General features: G+C 39.8%; 1 protein-coding gene across 7 annotated transcripts in view; it reads right to left on the minus strand.

Moving 5' to 3' along the window:
* ENOX1 (ecto-NOX disulfide-thiol exchanger 1) overlaps window positions 1-23143 on the minus strand; it is a 358181-nt gene that overhangs the window by 84816 nt on the left and 250222 nt on the right. For all 7 annotated transcript variants that reach the window (XM_077173669.1, XM_077173673.1, XM_077173668.1 and 4 more), the window contains 3 exons: window positions 16200-16373; window positions 14259-14465; window positions 7324-7557 (listed from right to left, as the gene is read on the minus strand). In XM_077173669.1, coding sequence (XP_077029784.1) covers window positions 7324-7557; window positions 14259-14465; window positions 16200-16373 — 615 coding nt within the window. The remainder of the gene's footprint in view (window positions 1-7323; window positions 7558-14258; window positions 14466-16199; window positions 16374-23143) is intronic.

Raw genomic sequence — 23143 nt, forward strand, 5'->3', positions numbered from 1 at the left:
CAAGCTCACAACTTAGATGAAATGAAATAAAAAGAAAAGAAAATGCATCCCTAGAGCTGCCCAGAAAATTGTTAACAGGAATATTTCTATGAAAAAAGCGAATAATTGTTGTCAAATGTTTTGCATTTTTATGCTTGTAATTTGACCACCTCTAAGCAACCCCAAGTGGAATAAACATTTAATTGAAAAAGCTGTGACAACAACTTTTACAGAATGGTATCCTGGGAAAAGGTGTTGGAAACAAGAGGTTTTACTTTCAGCTTATGGAGTTTCCCTGGTGTAACACAGGGTAGAATTCAACTCAGAGTAACCTCAAACGTGACTATTTATCTCTCTGTATTAAGCACCTCCATTGGGTGCTTTCACAACTTGGTTGATGGTGTCTAAGGTTTTAGCCATTAGAAAGGATATAGACTAATCCATCACTCTGAAGCCAGGCATTCAAACACTCTTATTTCTATAATTTTTACATGTATAGATATATTGCAAATATAGCTAATTTGGTATTTCTGTGTTTCAAGAGTGACATTGCGTGCTGGACTTCTAGCTACGACAAGATCAAACATTGGGCTACTGATTTAGCTCTTTTATTATCTTTTCAACCCTGGTCTTTCTCAGATGTTTGAAAAGTATCTGAGATATTTCACACAACACTTTGAGCCTCTCTAAATAACAACAAACCTTCTACACTGTCCTATGGGCTATGGTGTTGTCCAGAGTCACCATACACTGTCTCTTGTCCCAAATCTTGCTCCCATAAAGCAACCTCCCAGGCTTGCAAGGACATGCTGAAAAGACAGAGTTGGTCTTTACTCCAATGACTACACCTAGAAAGCTCCTGTGCTGTTTGCCTATGTTTTGGGAAGCATTAATGATCTCATTGTTCTTGGCCCCTCTGTAAGACGGGAAGGGGCAGGTACACCTTTATGGCAAGTTCTGCCCTGACCAGCAGAAACCCAATTAACAAGCACCCCCTGAAGGTGTTCTTGTGAGTACTGAGCATGACTGTGCTGCAGGGCAGGCAGAGAAAGGACAAGAGTGGTGGGAAATGCCTGTCCTTTTTTGCCTCTGATTAACAGCCTGTCCTCTGTCAGCTGTAGCAGTGCCAGGGGAAGACGTGTTCCCTACCTCATCCCCACGCTTAGCACTGCCCCTTTGCTCATGGTTACACTGCCCTCAGTCTGCCTGGAGCTGCTCAGCTGCTCAGATTCCAGTTCCAGCTTGTCAGACTGGGCCCAGTTCAAACAGGAAGGTGGCACAGTTCAGTTCAGGATGGAAACTTCTTCATTACATAGAGCCGCAGCCAGGGGAGGATGTATGGCCACGGTTAGTCTTAATCTGACTTCTGACTTGATAATTTATCAAACTAAAACTATGATTTCTAAATTGCAAAGACTGAATTCAACACAAAAAAGAATAAACATTAGGAGGTGACTGCTGTGGGTGAACCAGGCCAGAGAAAAGGTTCACTAACCTCTCTCATCAGCAGGCTCAGCCCAGCTCCCCTGTGCATCAGGAACAATTTTCTTCCCAGCACACACCACTTCTGGTGCCAAAATGACAACCTATTTTTCTCTTGGCTTAAGAGCTTCTTCTGAACAGAGTGCCTGCCAGTGACCTAGAAACACAACTCTTCAGTCTACTACCCTCACCTTCTTTTTTTCCTGCTCAAATCCCTTATATAATTGTGCCATGCATCACACACATCAGTCTAGTACTTTTGGGATTAATAACATTTTTAACCCAGTGGCATTGCATAACAAGTAAGAATCAAGACATACAAATTCTTACTGCCAAAGGGTTTTTTTAAGAATGATTAATATCCACCTTACTATTTCTTAAATAGCCTTAACTGCATACTATAACCAAGAAACTTTTCTAGTTATATAACAAATCTCTAACTGACACGAGATTTGATAAAAATACACTTATATGTTCACTAAAGGATATATTAAAAAGTAGTCTCTCCCCCCTATGTAATCAAACTCTTTCTTTCTTTCAAATTAAATCACACAAGATTCTTCCTGGGGTGGGTGTTTCATGTCAGACACAGAAATCCATTATCTTCTCCTGCTGATGCCATTATTTCCAATGAAAAGTAATTATGAGGGTATTGAGTTTCCTCCCTATTTCTCAAAATCACACCAAAAACTTTCAGATCAGCGAGCTGCCACTTCCCAGCTCTTAGTAATTAACTTGAGTCATTTTGCAGTGTGGTACATTTAATCCCGTGGGTTTCTATTAAAACCTCAAAATCTGAATTGATACAATACAGATGAGGTGAGGGAGGACGTTTTTAGTAATGCACTAAGCAGTGAGTGTACCTCCTGAATTCTTTGGGAGGGATGTGCCCAGGGAATTGGGTTACCAGGCTGCTGATAGCTGAACCCACCTTATGCTCTTGTGCCAGCAGACAAAAGTGCCCTCGCACCGTGCCTGCTCACAGCCCCTGTGCGAGGCTCCCGGAGCCAGATGTATTGTGCCACAGCAGATGTCAGCAGCATATGGAAGAAGGAAGGAGAAAATGATAATCTAAAACCAGGAAGGGTGAGGGAACAGATTTGATGCTAAAGCGTAGAAACATGTCTGTTTCAGGGCTCTGTCCTGATATACCACTAATAAAAAAAAAAATGTGCTAAAAGAAAGCCCAGAGTCTCAGTATTTAAACCTGGCATTCACTGGATTTGTTCATAGGATCTCACTTTGCCTCCCATCTGACGTAGTTCTGCACTGAATTTGAGCCTTTCTGGATGAGACTTGCCTCTCTGCATAACTGCACTGTCTCTCTAGTGCTCCATCAGTCTGGCTCCCAAGTGCAGGGTGATATTGAAAGCAGTGTATTTTTCTTCTCAGTGAAATATCCTGTCTCCCAAGCAATTAAATGTTGTTTATATTTCAAACCATGTGCAAGACTTGAGATTGTCAGGCTTGATGTTACCTGAGTCTTGTGCATGGCACATCCCTCATTCTACTGTAACTGCCATCTATTTATTTAAATTTCCAATCTGTGCTCTCTTCAGGGGATAATACAGTGCCTGGCAAAGAAGCAGCTTCTCAATTTTTAAATTATATTTCTTAAAATGAAAAACTGTATGAATAACTTCCCTGTGCTCATAAAGAAACACTACATTAAAAAGGGAGGTAAATTCCAGGGTATTGTATTTAACTCTCAGATATTTATGTCTCCTTTGCTCAAAATATTTTAAAAACCAGATATTCAGATATAAAGAGATGCCTTTGTTAAGTGATAGAACTATTTAGCTACCCACAGCAAATCAGACATATGTAGCATTTTAAAGGATCTTATTTGCAAGAAGTGATTTCTGAAGATGATACCATTAGGTACAGATATGCTTGAATTAAGAAAACCATAATGTTTGAAATCCTGCTTTGAAACGCAAATGTCATAAGCACAGATTAAAATGTTTTGTTCCAATGCACCTGACAGAGCAGCATTCCACTTAAAAGGTTCAGCCTATCTACAGTTGTGTCTTGTTCTGGGCACCACATGACTTAACTGTTTATAACACACTCAGGAAAACAGATGTCAGAGCATGCAAATTTGAACCTAAATATCTACCGACACATTCCACGGTGCAGTAATAACACATCTGATTTAACACTGAGGAATTAAAATCTCAAAGACACACACAAATGCTGCAATGAACCAGAAGAAGTGAAAGTCACTTTTTTCTAGTGTAATTGCTGAAGACACAATATTCTGCTGGTTTTGTCAAAACAAGAACTCAAGGTCTATTTTCAAAGGCTGTTGAAGGAGGTAAATAACATTTACACTTCATTGTAAATGACCTTGGATTCCCAGAGTTCACATCTGTGAATTTATGGAGGTATTTTCTGTGAATTTATGGAGGATCTCATGTTCTTCATGTTACTCATCTTGTTGGAATGCTGGAGCTCATTTCATTTTGAAAATTAAGGCTCAGGCTAATGACATGAATGGTGCAGGAAAAAAATGTTCATACTGCCAACAAGGAGAGAGTTAAGAAGGACTTCATTTGCAGGAGTAATGAAGATCCTAATAAATAAAAAAAAAGGAAAAAAGCAAAAGGGAAAGGGAGATACACATAAACAAACACTGTTTGCTACACACTGAATTGTGAAGTGATGAAAAATTGCACTGGTCCATAGTTTCTTTAATTCCTGCAAAAATTAAGTGTTCAAACCAAGTTCTTTGCAGATATGAAGGGATTCAGGGTAGTCCACAGGGAATGGAGAGTAAATTATAAATCCTCATGTATATGAGGCCTCAGATGCAGTGGATTCCCAGCCCCAGTCACCAGGCACTGGAGAACTGGTTCCTTTGTTCTGTGAAACTCCACACCAGTAGAGACTGCCTGGCTGAAAATTTACAATGAAATTCTGTTCCCAACTGGCAGAAAAGTTCCTCTGTACTCTCTCACCCACAGTCACTGCTGTACCAGGTAACTTCAGCACACCAGAGGAATGGGAATATGCTCACAACACTGGGGCAAGAGTTTCCAGCCAAGTCTGTTACACAAAACAATGATTTCTTAGTCTTATGCTGCAGTTTGTAGAAAGTGAAAAAAAATATTGTCACCTCTGTTACAGACTCAGTAAATATCTAGACCACATTAGGTGAGTGGCTGATAAGCCTACTTCATCTCTACTCCCCATAAGATTTCCTTGCTGTCAGGAATTTCCAAGGTTATTTTGACAACAAAAATTGCTTGGATTCAGACCAAGCTATCTACATCTGTTTTGCAAAGCAGTATCTTGGGTTGAGATACGTTTAGTTATTTTGGCTTGCTTTTTAGCTGGTGTTGCTCTGTGAACTTCTGGAGGCACTGCAGGAGCTGAAACCTGCATGTTGGGCACCTGCAGCTCTGTCTCATGAGCTGGCAACAGAGCTCAGGAGTCTTTTGAAGTGGGCACCACAGCAAGGTCATGACCTTCCTTAAGAAAACAACTGCAGAGCATCTGCTGAAGAAACAATCTCTCAAGTTAAATCCCGACAATTGCAGACATATTGTGATCCTTCTTTACTTTAGGATGAATTCTCCAGGCTTTTGCAGCAGCACAAATGTGCTGATAATACAGAGACCTGAGATTTTAACTCCAAGTTTTACATATCTCTGTGAGTGTGTGTGTATATGTGTATGTCTATGTGTGTATGTGTACATATATATACATTTTGCTACTTTCACCTGAAGTCCACATTTAAATTGTGAATGTGTGATGATGGCTGGACTCAATCTTAGAGGTCTTTTCCAACCTTAATGATTATATGAGTCTATTACATGAAGTGGCCCTTGCTAGAGAATTTTCTTTTATGTTGCTTTACTTCTTTTTTTAGGATGTCACAAAAAGCTCATGTGGTGATTCCATGTTGCCCAAGGGAGCCTATAAAATTCAATGCCACTATTTTACAGATACTGGCTGTGATGCCATAGGAAAGGTAAAGCAGACCAGTGTAACTACTCAAGCCCATTCTGCTTTCTTTACTATCTAGAACAGGGCACAGCTCATGCCCATTTACAAGAGAGGGATCTTTTCTGCATTCTCCACCCTTACCTATAAGTACAGATCCAGGGCTGGTGTCTTTAATCTCACAACAATCACAGCAAGGCAACTGTTAATTAGCAGAACTTTTAAAATTGCAATATATTATTTTGTTGGATTTTAGTGATTTTCAACCAATAAAAAAATAAACTTACCTTAGTTTTTTTAATTTAAGTGACGTACATTGCTGAAAGTTTATTTCTGGAGAAACAGTTATGCACATAGTATTGGTATATATTGTGCTAAAAAATTTTCATATTAAACTTGAGCATATATGTCAAGTTCTGGTTAAATTTCCCTTAGGAGAACCAAAGAGTAGATTTGCTAGGAGTAGATTTTAATTAAGTATGGAAACTTCCCATAATGAAAAGAAAAATCCTTCTAAATATAGTCATCTTAAACATCTTGCAAAAACCCACATTCAGTTGCCCCAAGCAATGACTAACCATATGGAAGAAATTGTCCAGACGTCTTGCATTTTCTGGTTTAGTTCAGGAAACCTGTAGGCCTTACTACATAAAGAAAACTTTCCTACAAAAGATTAACTCCTAAAATATTCAACTAAAACCAGATGGATCTAAAACTGGACTGGAAGCTAGGTATGAATTAAAATTTCTTGTATTAGGGCCTCTTTTCTCCTGGTCTATAAACCCATCTGGGTCATTTCACCAATCTACCAGATAGATTGATGAATTATTTTATGGAGAAGTGCATCTGGTGGGGATGAGAATCAGCCAAACTAGTAACTGACTGAGGTAGTAGCAACAACTAACAGCAACCAATGCAGTACTCAGAGAGACAGCAGGGTGCATCTCTGCTCCACGCTCCAAGGATGAAACACTTTGCACTGTCCTTCTTCGGCTCCCCAAACATTCTTCATAGTTAGAACAGAGACCAGTGTGATGACAGCTAGATAGCCTAAGCCTAATCTCATTAATTCTGAAATAGTGGCAAGAATCACAGCTTCTTGTGACCTGGCACACAGTTAAGCAATGTGCTTGGCCATCATGGGGGAAAGAATGCCAAACACAGCTGCTAAACACTTGATGAAAATAAATACAACTCTAAGCAGCGTGAAGAGTTGTTTGCTAGATATTTCTTTTAAATTTTGTTACCATGAATAACTTTATTTCTTTGCTTCTTACTGTTTATGTTAGCTATTAAAATAAAATGAATCCTTGAAGTGCACCCTTGAAAAATATTAACTCAGTAAATGTACCTAGAAAAAAACAAACAAGGAAGCAAACACATACCAAAACATGACACTATCCTGCACAAGTAATTCTAACCCTAAAGAGGGAGTGAAAGAAGGGATGGTGTGTGTCAGAGATAAGTTATGTCAGCTCATGAGAGCAATTTGAATTCCAGGGACAGTCAAGTGCATGTGATGGAGTAACCTATATGTCGAGGATTAAAGTAATTTTAAGAATAAGGCCTTTCATGTGAAGAAGGATGCTTGCAACAGGTTGTCTTACTGTGAGAGTATTTCCAAGATATATGATGGCAGCAACTTAACAGAAAAAAACCCCCATCTGTAGCATTCTGAAGGCTGTGTTTTAGCTGTTAAAGCACAGGTAGATAGACAGATGTCATGCATTTCCAGCAGGTGAGTGAGTGCCATTGCCACTGGCATAGAAATGGCAAAGACAGCCATTTCGGTGGGGAAAGCTAACAGGGCAAGTAATGAAACACATCAGAGTGAAACTGGCTTCACTGCTCTGGCCTCTGCATGGCTCCTGCTTTTAAGTAATAATAAACTGAGAAGTAGCAAATGCTGCTTACCTTTCAATTTTTCAGCCAGCAAAGCAGCTTCGTGTTCAGAATAATGCATTATTGCCGGAGGTGAAGGAGGGCGCAGTCTGTCTTCTTCCATTTTACGTCTGTGGCGTTCTTCTCTGGCCAGCATTCTTTGTTTGCATTCCCATTCATAAAAGTCATCTCTTGCCTGAGCAAAATCAACATGAAGGCGACCTGAATCCTTTTTGTCTGTGCTAGATCCTAATCTCATGCGGTAACCTGAAATCAACAAGTAGAACTAACTGTTGCAGGATTTATTTGCTCAAATTGCTCTTCATTTTTTCCCTCTTTTCAAGTGCAGCCAGGTAAAAATATAAATTAACAGATTCACACATATCTATGCAATATCTATCAATCACCATGTTTTCACAAGAAGATAAAAATCCATCCACTCATTTTTCTTCACCATTTCCTGCACCACCAATCACCATAGTAGATGAACTGAAAAGTCAACCCTAAGGTATGGAACCTACATTTCTGTTTAGAAATCTCTCAAAATATGTCATTTTTCCACATGATGCTTCCAACTTTTAAAAGCAGAGAAGTCAGATAAACAAAAACCAATTTTTTTAAAATAGATCTGGTTTTGTCTGAATGGGGAGTCCTTCTTCCACTGATCCCGCTGAGATCATGTTCAGTCTAGTGTTTTTCTCCACCCTGCCAAAGGAATTGGAAGTATGGGGAAAGGCTGAATTTTCTAAAATCCATGACTACAGGTCAATGTGGAAATTGTGCTACATAAACTCCTGTGCCACAAAGAAGATGGTTCCATAACTACAGTGAAGCTAGATCTCAAATTTTGAGACTTTTCAATTGCAACCATTATTTTCAAATTCCCCAGTGAAAATAATCTAGCAGCAAATATAAAACACCTACAAATTAATTGAGTTCATCATTCCTTAAAGTAATTTCTAAAGTAGGGACAGATTCATTAGGCATTTGCAAGACTCCTTTCAGGACAAATAATGAAACCTGTTGTGCCTTATCTTTAGGGATACTCTGCATATTCGTAATTTGGTCCATGTATCATATTCTAAAGGTAGCACACTGCAAAACTTTCAGTTAAGCGCTACACAGCAGTACTAAAGAGTCATGGTCTGAACTAAAACTGTTGACTACAGTCAGAGGTCCAAAAAAAATCATGCCAAAGCTATAAAAGGAGCTTTTTGTGGCTGTATTTGGGCACCTGTCTTTTTTCCAAGTTTTATTTCTAAGGCACAAATATGTACAGAGAGCAGTTTGTCTAACTTTTGAAATGCCATCTCTGAGAACGTGTGAGAAAATACTATGTAGAAGGCTTCAAACAGAGCCTTCAAATGTGGGTAAAATTAATCAGTCTACACAAGATAGCTCTAATTTCTCCATGCCAACATGCAACAGCCCAGCAGAGATTTCTCAAATGACAGGATATTGCAGAGATGAATTCTGTGCTGAGTTGGCACACAGGAAGCTCTTCAGAAATGCACACTACTGCAACCACTGCATAATAACTCCAGGGAGAGGAAGCTTCTATTCAAAATGTCAGTAAAAATGGTGTTTGCTGCTTTTGATCTGCAATCCGAGAGAACATACTTTCCAGTCTTGTGGTTTGCCTGTGGTTTTAAGAGCTTTAGCACCTCACCACCACAATTAAAACTCAGTTCTGAGCTTCCTCTAGGAACAGCAAAGCTAAGAATTGTGTAGTAGATTAAGCACATCCTTGAAGAAATGTATATCTAGGCATACTTTGTTTTACTACTGGAAAAACATCCTGCTGTATGAATACAAGGGATTGTCTGTACTACAGCACACGTGAGACAATACCTTCAAAGACATTAAATATCCATATATGTAGTGATCCTTCAAATAAAAAATAATCCGGGAGCCTTTTGATTTGACGTTTTCCTTTCAAACACCTATGGAGTTCAGCTAAGGAGTCTGCAGGTCAGGAAAAGATATGACTTTCATTGTCCAGCAAGGAGTGAAAACCCAGATGAAAAACTTGAGCTAAGTGTTTCAGAGGTCCTTCAAAACCAGAAGGCATAAAAAACTGCCTTACCAAGGAATGGTTTTGGTAGTTTCCTGCCAGTGGAACCTATCAAATCTGATCTCCAAGATTCAGGAGCTTGGGGCGAAGTAAAACTGGATCTTGTAGGAGTGGCAAAGGAGGGGACAGTTTATTATTTTAAATTCCTCTTGGCTTTGCTTTCTCTAACTTAGAGAAGAAAACACCACTCTTTTACCCCAAAAGCTTTTTGTGGCCATATACGTAGCTCTAGTCCCAAGGCGTGGAAGGGAAGAGCTACAGATACAACCTATTCAGTGTGAAATAACAGAAGAAGAGCATGGGTGACCTTTCAGAACTGGGCTCTGAACTAATGAGGGTGTAATTATATGGTTTTATCCACAGAGGTGTAGGCACAAAGGAGTCAGCCAAAAGGGGTCACTGGTGCAGCTACCGTGATAACTGTGACAAATGTTAGCCCCCTGCTCCCCGCCAGTTTGGCGTGCCAGCTGCATTCCTCACACACTGCTTGCTCTGTGCCAGAACAGCATTATCAGCAATGCAAAGGACACTGCCAAGGTGCCAGGTCTTGTGAACCTAAAATTAGATCTCCCAGCTGGGCTGCACTTTCCAGGAAGACTCAATCTCTCTTCCTCTCCCCCAGCTGTCTTTTGCCTCCATTGGTGGGAGCACAATAGTTATGGGCAGAGACAGAAACACAGCACGGCAGGAGGCAAAACCCTTGTGGACTTCAAGGCCCCTCACATAAGCTGAATAAAGAGCTAATGAAAAGGACTGTGCATCTATAGGTTTTGTGTGCAGTGGCAAAGCTGAGTTGCATTAAAGTGGCCCTCACTTTTGAAGTAAATGGGAAAAAAAACCTGAACAGCGTACATTGCAGTAGCACTGGACAAATGGTTCCCTTTGGGAAACCATATTAACAGATTTTGGAAATTTACCATGAATCACGCTAAAAAAATGTGACTGCTCATTTAACTCTAAAGACTGAAGGTGGCCAGCCAGCCAAGTGATTTCCACCAGCACAGAAACATAGAATAACCTAGCTAAGAAGGGACCTTAGATATCACCTAGTCCAGAGCAGGGTTAGCTTCAAAGTCAGATCAGAATGGTCACAGTTTGGCATCTTTCCCTTAACAAGAACAACAAATGCCTTAAGGATGGTTTCTTGCACCTTCATATACTGGGACACTATAGGACCAATGACTTGGCCAGTGAAGAACAGACTCCTTGATGGTTTGATAACCAGGAAGACTCTGCATGCACAACTGGTAGGCTCTATTTTGTACATGAGATCCTCAGGCACCCATCTGTGCTGGAAATTTTGAGCCTCAAGGCAGCTGGGAGGCTTGGTTTTTTCAATATCATGTCTCCCTATTGATGTTTGAGGGTGTTTGAATGTATAAGAGAAACACCTGGCACTGCCTCTCCTTCATGCATGGGCAATGAATTTTTTTCCCATTTCATTGCTCAGGGCTGCAGCTAGCATTAACTTTGTGCCTGGCTTGTCATTTTTAATTTCAAGTTTGCACACAGTGGAAGACGAAAAGGTTTTGGGAACTTGCCAAGATCCTCACTTTAAAGGAGCAGAAACAGGAAAAGTTAATGAAAGTGCTAAATAAAAATCAAACAGTATTTTCATATCACAGGTCTAGTGCAAACTCCATGGCTTGACTTACCTTTGAGTGTTGCTATACTGGACACCAGCCAATAGCTGAGGGCTAACTGGGGATCTAGATCAGAGTGTTAATGGTGATCAGAGAGAACTTAAAATGAAACAAGTAAATGGTACTGAAAGGAAACCCACGGGGGGAAATATCAGCACAAAAAAAATGCACACATGGGCTTTTGGGGTATAAACAGGTCTGTCTCCAGACACCTGTTTGTCCCATATATTCAACTCTGGGACCATCAATATTTGCAGGAGTTACCAAGTTTTCAGCCAAAAGAGTAAAGTACATACAGTTTTGAGAAAGAGCTTTCTCATGGACTGGTATGATGATTTTGGAAAGTCTTTTCCTTGGGGGATCAAAATACATCTTTAAAGGTTAAATGAAACCTAGACTTCCTCAAGTCGACATTCTTATCATAGTCTTCTACCCATCTTCCAGTCTCCCTTTTCATACACGTTTACTTGGGTGTACAAAGGGGAAAAAAAAAAACCCCAGTGATTAAACTGCTTGATGGATTTTGTAATCACTTGCTCTATTCTGATGATAAGCATGGGATAAATGCAAAACTTGATGAGATTAGATGGGGTAGATAGATAAAACTGATTAGGTAGACAAAATTGTCATTATACCAGAAATATCAAAGGCATGACTTTCCCCTAATATAACACACATATTATATTTGTACATCTCTTTTGTCTCTTACAGGGAAAATAAAATGCCTCAAAAATATGCTTTGTTCCCACTATTTCAGAATATATTAAGTTTGAGAATGGAATAAACACTGGCAAACCCCCCACCCTGGATTTCAGTACAAGAAAAACATGCCCCTGCCTAGTGCCACCCTTCCCTGTGAGTGGTGGGGGACAGTCAGTGCTTCATGTGTCATCTGCACAGTTCAGCAGCCTTGGTAAAAAGAAGTGGAACTCGCCTACAGAGTGCTCCTGCATTTCTTTCTCATCCCTGTCAGTTGCACTGGTTCTTTCCCTTGTCTGGCTGGAGACAATAGCTACAACACTTTGGAAGAATGAAGAGCTGTGGAGGAAAAAATGGATGGGAAGGGAGGCTGTGGAGCAGACGTAAGAGGAAGCACAGGCAGCAGCGTGACTGTGACACAAGGAAACAGAAGAAGGAATGATGCACCAGGAACTTGGAATGAAATTTGCAAAAAATTCAGAATGAGGAAGCATGAGGAAAGGAATCTTTCACCTCCATTTCTACTAATGTCCTGTCTTCTGAGTGAGCACTCTGGTGCTGCTGAGAAGCATGAAACTGAGCTAGAGGAACAGTGGTTCTGGCCCAAGGTGGCAGCCCGTATATTTCTGAGCTTTTATTTGCTCTCTTTTTTGCCACTATTTTCTTTATCACAATACAGTAATACCAGTTCCAACCGAATCTGGTGTGCCCCTCTTCTGTTCTGTTACTAGGGTCCCCTAAACAGAAGCTGGAAGCTGGTAAATGTGCTACTGCTTGTGATGCCTCTAACCTACTGCAATGATCTAGAGCATTTTGGAAGTAACACAAATAAACAAATAAATGAGAAGCATGGAAATCAGGAAGAGAGGATGGGTGAGGAGGGGCTGAAAGAACTGAAGTGAAAATTAAATTAAAAAAAAAAAAGAAAGGAAGAAAAATCTGGAGTGGAATAAAGATCTGGCATAAGCCTGAAAATATAGCAACATTTCAAAGAAATCTTTACATAGACCCCATAACATTCATGATTTTCTGTAGTTCTTCAAACAGCTAATTAAAGCAAGCAGCCAAGTTAGGAAAATAAACCTCAAACAACCTAAAAACCCTGAGGAAAACCTTTGAGAAACAAAGGAGTTTTTCCTGATGAAATATTTCAAAAGTTGAGACCTTTCCTTTTTCCTTTCCTTTCCTTTCCTTTCCTTTCCTTTCCTTTCCTTTCCTTTCCTTTCCTTTCCTTTCCTTTCCTTTCCTTTCCTTTCCTTTCCTTTCCTTTCCTTTCCTTTCCTTTCCTTTCCTTATTTCCTTTCTCTCTCCTTCTTTCTCTATTTCTCTTTCTCTCTTTCTTTCTCTTTCTTTCTATATAGTTGATGGTGATTTGAGAGACAGCTTGTTTCCAGCTGGGGGAGCTTTCCATGGACACCTACAGGATATTGAGGTTCTGTCCTTATTGCTAAACAGAAGATGGTCAGGGTGGGAGCTCAGAGAAGAGTCCTGGGTTGTTAACTCTCTCTCAGGCTCAAAAGGATGGTCCCAGTGGGTGCTTTGAGGTCACCTAACACAGAGTTTGTGTAAGTAAGCCAGTCTTTGTCAGCTTGTCTTGGCCAAGGAGCACTGCCTGGACGTTGTTTATTCAAGAATACATTGTATATGGGTTGAAAGTGTTACACTAAAATTGTCAGTGAAAACAGTGCTTTTGAGTCTCTCCAGGACCCAAAAATATGGATGAAACAGCCTGTGGAGTGCAGACAAATACATACAGTGCATGTGAGCCAACTTAGTAAGGTGAAAAAGGACTTGTTCAGCAAGTCAATCCTCAAATGATAGAAATTAACCTTAAGAGGACACTGACAGTCACAGAAGCCAAAAAAGCAGACTTGTTTTTCATCTTTTTTTTCTTAATTTTTTCCCCAGTAAATTAGAGATTGGGGGAGGAGGGGATTGTTTCCTTGTTTTTTTGTTCTGTTTTGGGTTTTCTTTTTGTCTGTTCCTTTGTTGGAAAATGAAGAGATTCTGAAATTTTACAAACTGTAATTTCTGCAGCACTCATTGTCATGGGAGGCAACAGACGTAGCCTACAGATGGGGCTCAGAATCTAACCCATGCAGTAGCTGAATACATACATGCATAAAGACAGACTTTATTCAGGCTGCACCACAAATCTATAAAAATATGCCAGTGAAATTGCCAGCCTATCAGAAAAATTGGCACTGGAAAACAGCAGAGTTCCTGGCCTGGTGCCCTCCTCTTTCCACAACCTGTGAGCAAAACTATATAAACCTGTGTAAATGGAAAATAAGATTGTTCTGTAGTGAATTTCAGGATCTGTTGCATTGTTGTGGGATGGCTGGAAATTGCTCCCAGGTAAGTAACATAAAACACCACGCATGAGTCTTGGCAGACAGGGAGAAGTAACAGAATTGCCCCTTGCCACTTCATGCTACAGCCACTGAGTTCAGGAAAGATTTGCCGAGATAAAAGCTAAGAAAACAAGCAAGCATTAGCATCACAAAATACAAATGAGAAGCAAGGAAAATCCATTAAAGAATGTGAAGTACCAGAAAGGTAAATGGCTTTATCAACCATGAACTCCTCTGCAAAACGGATGTGACAAAAATTCTTCTTGCTTTTCCGAATTGCTGTTATATCTCCACACTGCTCAAAGACTTCCTGAATAATTTCCTCCGTTGCGTTTTCTGGTAATCCTCCAACAAACACTGTTTTACACCCAGGAGGTCTCTCTCTTGTTGAAGGTGGTGGAAGATCTAAGTCAAAACAGAAATCACATTGGAATACAAAATTCGCCTTTTGATCCATTGGCTCTACTCATCCCTTTAATCAGTTCTGGGCAGCAACAGTTACCTGACATAGAGGCAGAAGAAAGGGATAAGCAAAATAATTGAATAGTGCAGAGATTATCCAAAACTGATTACTTGAATCTAAACCTTTTCAAGCTTCAGGTGTTACTTCAAACATTTATTCTTGCCACTGCAGGTTGTTCACCAGGACAGACAGTGCGGCCTAAAATGGTCTTTCTCTTCCCTGTACAGCCACACAAAATCCATAAAAATATTCAGTTTCAAAGCAGAGGAGCTTCTGCACCTGATTGGACCCTGAGCACAGATCTCAGGCTCTAGTGCAGTGCATTCAAAGCCTGAACTGCCCCATCTCTGGCTCATACCCATCACTCGCCATGCTCACCATGTGTGTGGGCTGTGAGCAAGCCCATGCTGTGTACACCCTGTGCACTTGGACTGGACACCTTTCCCTGGTATTAGCATAATTTCATTTCTGTCTCAGTGTACAGGAGCACAGCAAACAGAAAAAAAAAAGTGGGAAACACAACAAAGTGACAGCATGATGAAAACACTCTGCCGGTTATCTGTTTTGTCTTGTTGCCAGATAATGGAGCAGACAGCAGCACAGGGGAAGGATAACCTCATTGTTTACAAGTGCTCGTGAGGTGGAGTAGCTAAAAATGCTACCTTCATGTACATAGAGAGAGAATTTATAAACACCTATATCGGAAAAACGATTAAATTTTTGAAAGCCATATAAAAAATAAAAGCTATTATAACACTTCACCTTGTTAGTAGACAGTGAAAGTAATTCTCTAAGAATGAATATCACTAATATTACTTATTTTTTGGCCCTTTCACACAGTAAAGGAGGTTGCAACCTTAAAGTGTATATATATATATATATATACATACATACATACATACATACTCACATACATAACCAGTTTGATTAAACTGTGATCTGGATGCACTGCAAATCCAGAGCACCTGAATATTTGCTCAATGTTTTCATTTCACAGTGATATTGAAAGTCACTGGTATCATGGGTCTGAAACTCATGGGGTCAACACTCAAAATCAGAGTTTGTGCCTGGTATCTGAGTGGGAAGAGTTTTCCATTTGCACAGTCACATCAGGAACAGGAAGGAACCTGGTCCCTGCTTTCTAAAAGAAAAAGGAACTCATCTGCCATGTTGAACCTTTTGAAAAATGGCAGGAGAGAAGCTGTAGCCCCCTTTCTCTCCATGTCCCTCAAAAAGGGACTGTAGAGAGGCAGTTTGGGGTGCAAGGTACTGCACCCCTACAGTCCCAGTTCAGGGACATGAGCCTCGACTGGTCCCATCTAACTACAGGCACCTGAATGGGAGCACAGAGATGAACAGCACCATGTTTTGAACAGCACCATGTTTTGTGACATCCTGATCTACAGGAAAGACAGGTATATACTATGAGAAGTGTAGATCTTCAGGCTGTTACTTTTCTTTAAGTTTTTTTCTTTTTTGTACAAGCTTCACAGTTTTTTATGTGACCTTACAGAGGTGAATAAGGATACACTTATACCATACCATGCTTTACACACAGAATAGACTTAGGAGGAAAGACCACACATGCCTGTAATTATAAAGCATAACTGTTATTAGATAAAAAATATTCATGCAATGTATTTAGGAAAATAACATTCTTTCTTCAGATGACTTACTTGGGTTTGGAGGAAAGAGTGTGCAGCTTTTGCAGTGAATTATTTCTTTGACTACAGGCACATCTGTTGGTGGTGGTGGTGGCACTAACCCCATGCCTGGTATCATTGGGTTAATTGGAGTGATTCCAGTCATCATGCTAAGGCTTGGATCAAAGCCTGGTACACAGATTGAATCTGTAAGCATAGAACATAAAATTCTGGCTTATAAATCTTGAAACTACCTGTTAAAATTTTCTTGTATGGCGAGTTTCCCTTTAAGTCCATTGTCCTTGTTTGTTTCACAAGCATCACTGTGAAAATTAGGACAAGGGGAAAAGGAAAAATAGAAAAATGGAAAAGGCAGAGAAATAGGGAGAAGAGAGGGAGAAGGAGAGAGAAAGGGAAAGGAAGAGGGGGAGGGGGATGAGGAGGAGGGAGCTGCATTCTCAGCGAAAAAAAATAAACTACGCATAAAGAAGGGAACGTTACATAATCTAAAATATTAACATGACTGAGTAAAATGTAGCACACTAATGTGTAAAACCATGCACCATGAATATCTGTTATTATCTGGAATGCAATTTTCTTTTCATAATGCTACTGTGGTGTTTACATTGCTTTCTGCCCAAAGCATAAAAAGAATATAATTTAACATTGATATGTCCTCTCCATCTAATTGTCAGACAGATTTATCACAACATAGCCTTCTCACATAAGTGACCTTGATTTACAAACAATACAGAGAAAGATCCATTTCTGGCTGCTTTATAGATGTCTAGTTAGCCAAGACTTCTAACCATTTTACCCTGGAATATAAATTTACAGCTGCAGAGAATGGAGTCTTTTTGAACCTTGGAATTAATTCCTTCTTGTCCTGTTATTTAATCGGATTAGTAGATTCACCTCAACACATGTACTATTAACATATACCACTACAGCCTTATAAAGTAAGATGAATATTTGGCAAGCATTTCTCTTTCTCCTTCCTGCTCTCCTTGCCAAGACTTCCATACGTATTACTTAAAGCTGAAAGATTTACCAGGGAGCACCAGTGCTTTAACACCAAGAATTGTAATAAGCAGATGTTTCAGAGGAATTGAGAGCCAACTTCTGAAATTCACTTTCGCTAAAAACAAGGCTTTGGGTTTCTTGAGGCAAAATGAATAAAATATTTTGAGAGACCGATCTCTTTGTTGGCATAACACTGCTGCTATTTGGCATCATCAATTATTTAAAAGAAGAGAGTTACTTTGGTGTTCTACAGATTTTCTGCTGAGTTTTCTGGCTAGCAACTGGAAAGTACTTAATGATACGTGTAAACATGGGGATTGGTAGCTCAGGAGCTTGTTTATTTTGAAGAAGCAAAGAGGGAAGAGGGAAACAACTCCTTCTCAAGTATTTTATACATACATATACACATATATGTATATAGGTGTATGTATATGAGATTTGAGTTAATTTTAAGAAGGCAGCATGATTAATGAAATGTGACCAGAGAGACACCAGTTTCTTCATCCTAAATCTGCATCTGGGAAGCTATGTGGCCCTGGGTCAGGCCTCTGACCTTTCTGTATCTTCAGTTCTGCATCTATAAAACAGGCACAGCAATACTCACTTATTGGTGAGTATTAGCTCACATTTTTATAGCACTTTGCAGGTGTAAAATGCTCTGTGGGGGCTGAAAATTAGCATTATTGTTCCTGTGAAACATCCATAATCATATTCTCCAGGAAGGACAACTGAGGACTGAGAACTACTCTAAAGGAGCTCATATCTGTCTCAGCCGCACGCTCCCTGTTCTTCACGCACTGACTGCGAGCCTTCACCACCTTCAGGCAGTCGTGTACAACAAGCATAGCAAGTGCACAGTAAGCAAGGATTTGCTTTAGGCTTAGTAAAGACTAGTATTAATGAAAAGTCATGATATTACATTACTTTTTTTAATAAGTGGGTTTTGAAAAAGGATTTGCTCTGGGTGTGATGCTTTTTTTTTTTTTCCAGTATCAATGTATATGCATTGCTTTTCAGATTTAGCTTTGAAACTTGGAGCCTGTCATTTATTCTGCAAGATGCACTGGTGGCCATATATTAAATATTCATGGTGAATGCTGGGAAATGAAGCTAGAGGTAAAGGCTAACACATAATTCAAAGAAGTCCTTAGGCTCTGCTGATAATCTTAATCTCAGTTTCACAAGTCAGGCTTCTGACAGTCACAGAAGACGACCCTGTGCAGCACTCTCTGGCTGTGGGTGGACCTCCATCTTTGTTACTCCCTGCTAAAACATCCCACAGAGCTCAGTGGCATGCAAAGCAGGTCACCATGCTAGCACACAACACACTGTGCCATACCAGTCCTCCCCTGGCATCAGGAGATGACAAATGAGGCATTTTGTCCATCCCTCTGGACAAGTGTAGGGTCTGCTACAGTCCCAGCCAGGTATGAAATTTCATATTGAATCCAATATCCACAGTAGAGCTGCAGCATTCTGAAGCACAGGCACAAGATGATGGACAGAAGGCCAAGTTCTCCCTGTCCCATAAGTACCTTTCAGGCCCCATGTCACAGCCAAGGAAAAAGGTCATCATCTGTCAAGTGCTACCACAAGGTGTATTTAGCTTTTGCTGTTCTGTCCTTAAGACAACCACCAGATACATTTCAGCTTTTCTCCTGGGCTAGTGACATGAAATAACAGCAAACTCTGCCCAAACCACAGGCACGTGTTCTCACCCAGAGCAAAGACGGCAGGTTTCAATAAGGTACAGTTCTCTGAATTTTCCTTTGGCAGTGCTGCAGACACAGAGAAAAACAAATCTAAGGGAGATGGCCACAGGGAAACTCATGTCCACAAACACTGCAAATCTGGGCATGGGGAGGAGAGTTTTTAGGCTGCATGTTAATCAGAACAGGTTTGTGAATTAAGCAGAAGAAAATTATTTGCCACTCATTCCTGGCACATCCAAGTAGATGTGACTTTGTAAGTAACTTTGCCTGTGTTAAATAAGTGCATGGCTTTGTCATCAGTTTCTTTTACAACTAGAATCAATCGACAGGAGCATGAGCAAAGTGCTGGGGTCCAACACTCATGGAATGTCCTTCTAGGAGTGCCGGGACTCTGTGCCTTCAGAAGGTGATAGTGCTGAGGTATACTGAAGAGGACTCAGTCAATAATTCTTGAAATCTAATTCCACATCTTGCAGGCACTAATCCAAGCCCTGCTAAGGTCAATAGCAAGACTACTGAAGGCACGAACAGATATTAACCCTGACCAGGTTTAAATTCTCTGTCCTCTTGAATCAGTTGCTTCATTTTCCCAGTGTGTTAAACTGAGAATGAAATGCTTTCATCCATAGCATGAGCACTGAGAGGATGCACGGGCATCAACTCTCAAACATCCTGGAAAAGAAAATCATTCTCTGAAAACTAAAAACTATTATTATGCATAGCAGCGATGGAAAATCCAGATGGATTTCTAAAGAGTGAAGCTCTTGTTTGGAAACCAGAAGAGACTGGTGATGCTTGCATCTCCAGAGAAGCTGATGCATGCCACCTGGATATTGCTGACAAACCATGACAAGACACTATAGATGGAGTGTCCAGAGGAAATACTGGTCTGGACTCTGAGGTGCAGAGAAAAAAGAATGATAAAGTCACCGGAAAAGAAAGTCAATAAATTTGCCACATCTGTGATAGGATCTAGAAGAATCCCAAGTTTAACTATATTAATGCTATTGAGTGGTGCAATAATAGAAGTTGGATATATAGCTCTTGTCTACAAACAAGGGATGATCATCCATCAGCACCACCACTGCAGTCTGCTCCACGTTCTGGCAAAATGCCTATCTGGAGCAGGGCCAGGACACCAAACTTAGCACTGGAGGCAACTCCTGTTGAACTAACTGGTGAGATTGTTGGTCTTCAGCATGAAAGAAAATTATAACAGTTATGCAAGGATTTCAAAAAATAGGAATCAGTCCTGCCCACATATGATTTTTTTAACAGATCCCCTTAAAGATATGATTATTAAAATACTGTAGACTTTAATATGTTACATCAAACAAAAAGATATATTACATTTATAAGCAGTGCACCTGAAGAGTTAAAAAAGCAATATTTTATGTTTTCAGTAATCATGGCATTCTTTTTAAAGGGATCTATTTATATTTATGCAATTAGATAAGGGTTTATAAATTATAAAACCAATCCAGAAGAAGAGACAAAATTTTCATTTAAAAATGTTAATAAGGAATTAATAAATGAAATCATTAAAATGGAAAGTAAACAGAGATCATAAAGAACTTTAGGAATGGAATAGCACATGTTGATCAAGTTAGAGTACTTGTGCATACTGTGCAAAAGGCTTGAACATTCACGCATTTGCATAGGAAAATAAAAGTATTTAACATCAATATTTTGAAGAGAAAATATTTTGAAATGGAGAGGCCTAAATTAGGCAAAACAAGTTAATTCCTGTTTCATCTAATAAGAAATTGGCATGGTGGAGAACAATAAAAACCTCTGGAAAGCAAATATTTGGAATTGGCAGTCAGAGAGACAATAAGAAAAACCTTGAACATGTGGAGTAGTTTTTAAAGCTTCTTTTTCTTTCAAGGGGAATAAAAGAACAAAACATTTCACTGGAAATCTCTGAGTCTGAAAAAAACCAGAAGAACAATAAAATTCCTTTGATGAAAACTACATTCTAACACAGCAAGTAGTGTAAAACAATTGCTTTTATTAGGGTCCATTTTGGAACAACTTTGTTTTCCATAAAAATAGCCACACAGTCTTGTAGAGCCATCCTTCTTTCCTTCTTTGGCAGCAGTTGCTGTCTGAATCACTTTATATTTTTGCCCCATTATTGCTGTGCTCAGGTAACGAGGATCTTTATTCCTGCCAGCTCTGCTTTTGGGTATTGCACTCCATTGCCAGTACTAAGTTACCACCACACTTCCACCAGCCCTTGCCACAAGGTATTAATCTGCTCAAAATTAATTTTTAAGTGTAAAATCCCCTTTAAGATTCATAGTATTAGCCCTTGGGTGTGTCTTTTTATTTTTTTTTCTTTTTTTTTTTTTTTTTTTTTTTTTTTGCCTGCAACTGCCAGTTGTTTCTGTGGAGTTTCATGACAGCTGCCAAGTTGTATTTCTGTTGGATGCATAAGAACATCCACAAAACAGGGGAAGGAAACATGGAAGGTTTCCACCATGGACATCATCAGCCATGTGGCTCAGACCTCCTGGTCAAACACACAGAGAAATGGTGAGCAAGAAAACAATGATCTGAGCACAAAGCAACTAACAAAAATAGTAAATGCTGAAATGGTTCCCATGGCCTGGGAGTGATAATTTTACACCTACAAAAATAGTCTGTTTTCTGCTAGGGAATGCCAACATGAACAGAAAGCACCAGGACAGTCCTGGAAGCAGCTGTCAGTAAATGTATTAAGATGCTTCTTAAAGTTTGTTTTCTGTGGAGGAAAAAAAAAGATCTGGAGACCAGATATTTGATTGTGCACTTCAGAAATATCATTGCTGAGTATTTTGAGACTGAATATTGAGTTGATTTCTAAAAGTTGAAATTAAAATTTTCCTGAAAAAGAGCACATCTAACAGAGAATCTGCCTCCCTAATAACAAATACAGATATACATATATACATACATATATGTGTACATACACATATATACTGTCACTAGAAAATAAATTGTTCCCATTTTTTATTTGAAATAAAGAAAGTGCCTTTTTAGAGTAAGGAAGAGTTACTCTAAAAAATTGCATTTTATCTAAAATTCTCCCTCAAAACTCAGCAGTCTGCCAGTGCCTTTATTATCATCACAATCTAATATTTTCCCTAGGAGCAATTAAGAATGAATATTCAGCTGCCAGCCAGAGATCAAGGCTGGATCACTGTTTTCCCTGGTCATTCAATTCCTAACATCTTCTGGGTTTCACAAAGCTTTTGGTGGATGTGACTTGTTGGTCAATATTTAGGGCTTCTCTCATCAGCATCTTTGAACACATTTCCTTGACCAGTTTAGAGATCATTAAATGTCTAGACTTGCCTGTCTCTAAAACAGATGCTGGATTGTCTGGTAAACTTCTAAGCACATAGCAATAAACAAAAGTGGGGTAAAAAACATCTGACAGCTCCTCCATTTGACCAGCTTAGCCACTATCATCCTGTCTCACAGCAAGGACCATCTGACTGTGGCCAGTAGCAGAAGCCTGAGGCACCAGAATAAGAAACAAGCTGGTAAAGAGCAAAATATTCTTAGCTTATGTACACTGAGTGCTTACATATTTCCAGTGAAGAGGTCATAACTGAACTATGCTTTCTAGCAGGCATCTATTCCACATAACATGATTTATACCTTTTTACTAAATCCTGCTATGTACCTACTTATATTTTGAATCCATTGGAACCTCTTTGTATCTGTGGCTTTCACAGTGTGCTAGTGAGTAGCAACTGAGTTGGGAATTGTGCTTCCTTTTCTTTGCTAAAGCAAGGTATTTGGCAGTTCCAGGTGCACCTTCTAGATCTTCCATCCTGAGAAATCATGAATCCCTTATTCACCTTATCCACAAGATTCCAGTTTTCATTTCTGCTTTTATAGTTTGCCATGTGTTTGGCAAAGTGACCTTTGTCTCTGTGGAACGACTACAAAGGAATATGGATATGGAACCTCTGATTTTGGCCCCTTTTAAAACCATCAGCAGGTAAGTGGAAGGGCAGAGATGTCTTTGTAGGCACTCCTCTAGTCCTGGGTTGTTGAAGAACTGAGTGCTGAAGACGTGGGCAGATGTCCCTACAGAGATGCTGCAGGAACACAGCCAAGGAAGGACCATGTGAGCACAGGACTCCTGCAGGAACAGGAGAAAGGGGGCAGGGTCAGTGTTTGAGTTTGTGTGTGTGTGTGCAGATGTGAAGGTGTGTGTTTGGAGGAGTGGGAAGGAGTGAGCTGAGA

This window comes from Agelaius phoeniceus, chromosome 2, assembly GCF_051311805.1.
Source record: "Agelaius phoeniceus isolate bAgePho1 chromosome 2, bAgePho1.hap1, whole genome shotgun sequence".
NCBI classification, from domain to species: domain Eukaryota; kingdom Metazoa; phylum Chordata; class Aves; order Passeriformes; family Icteridae; genus Agelaius; species Agelaius phoeniceus.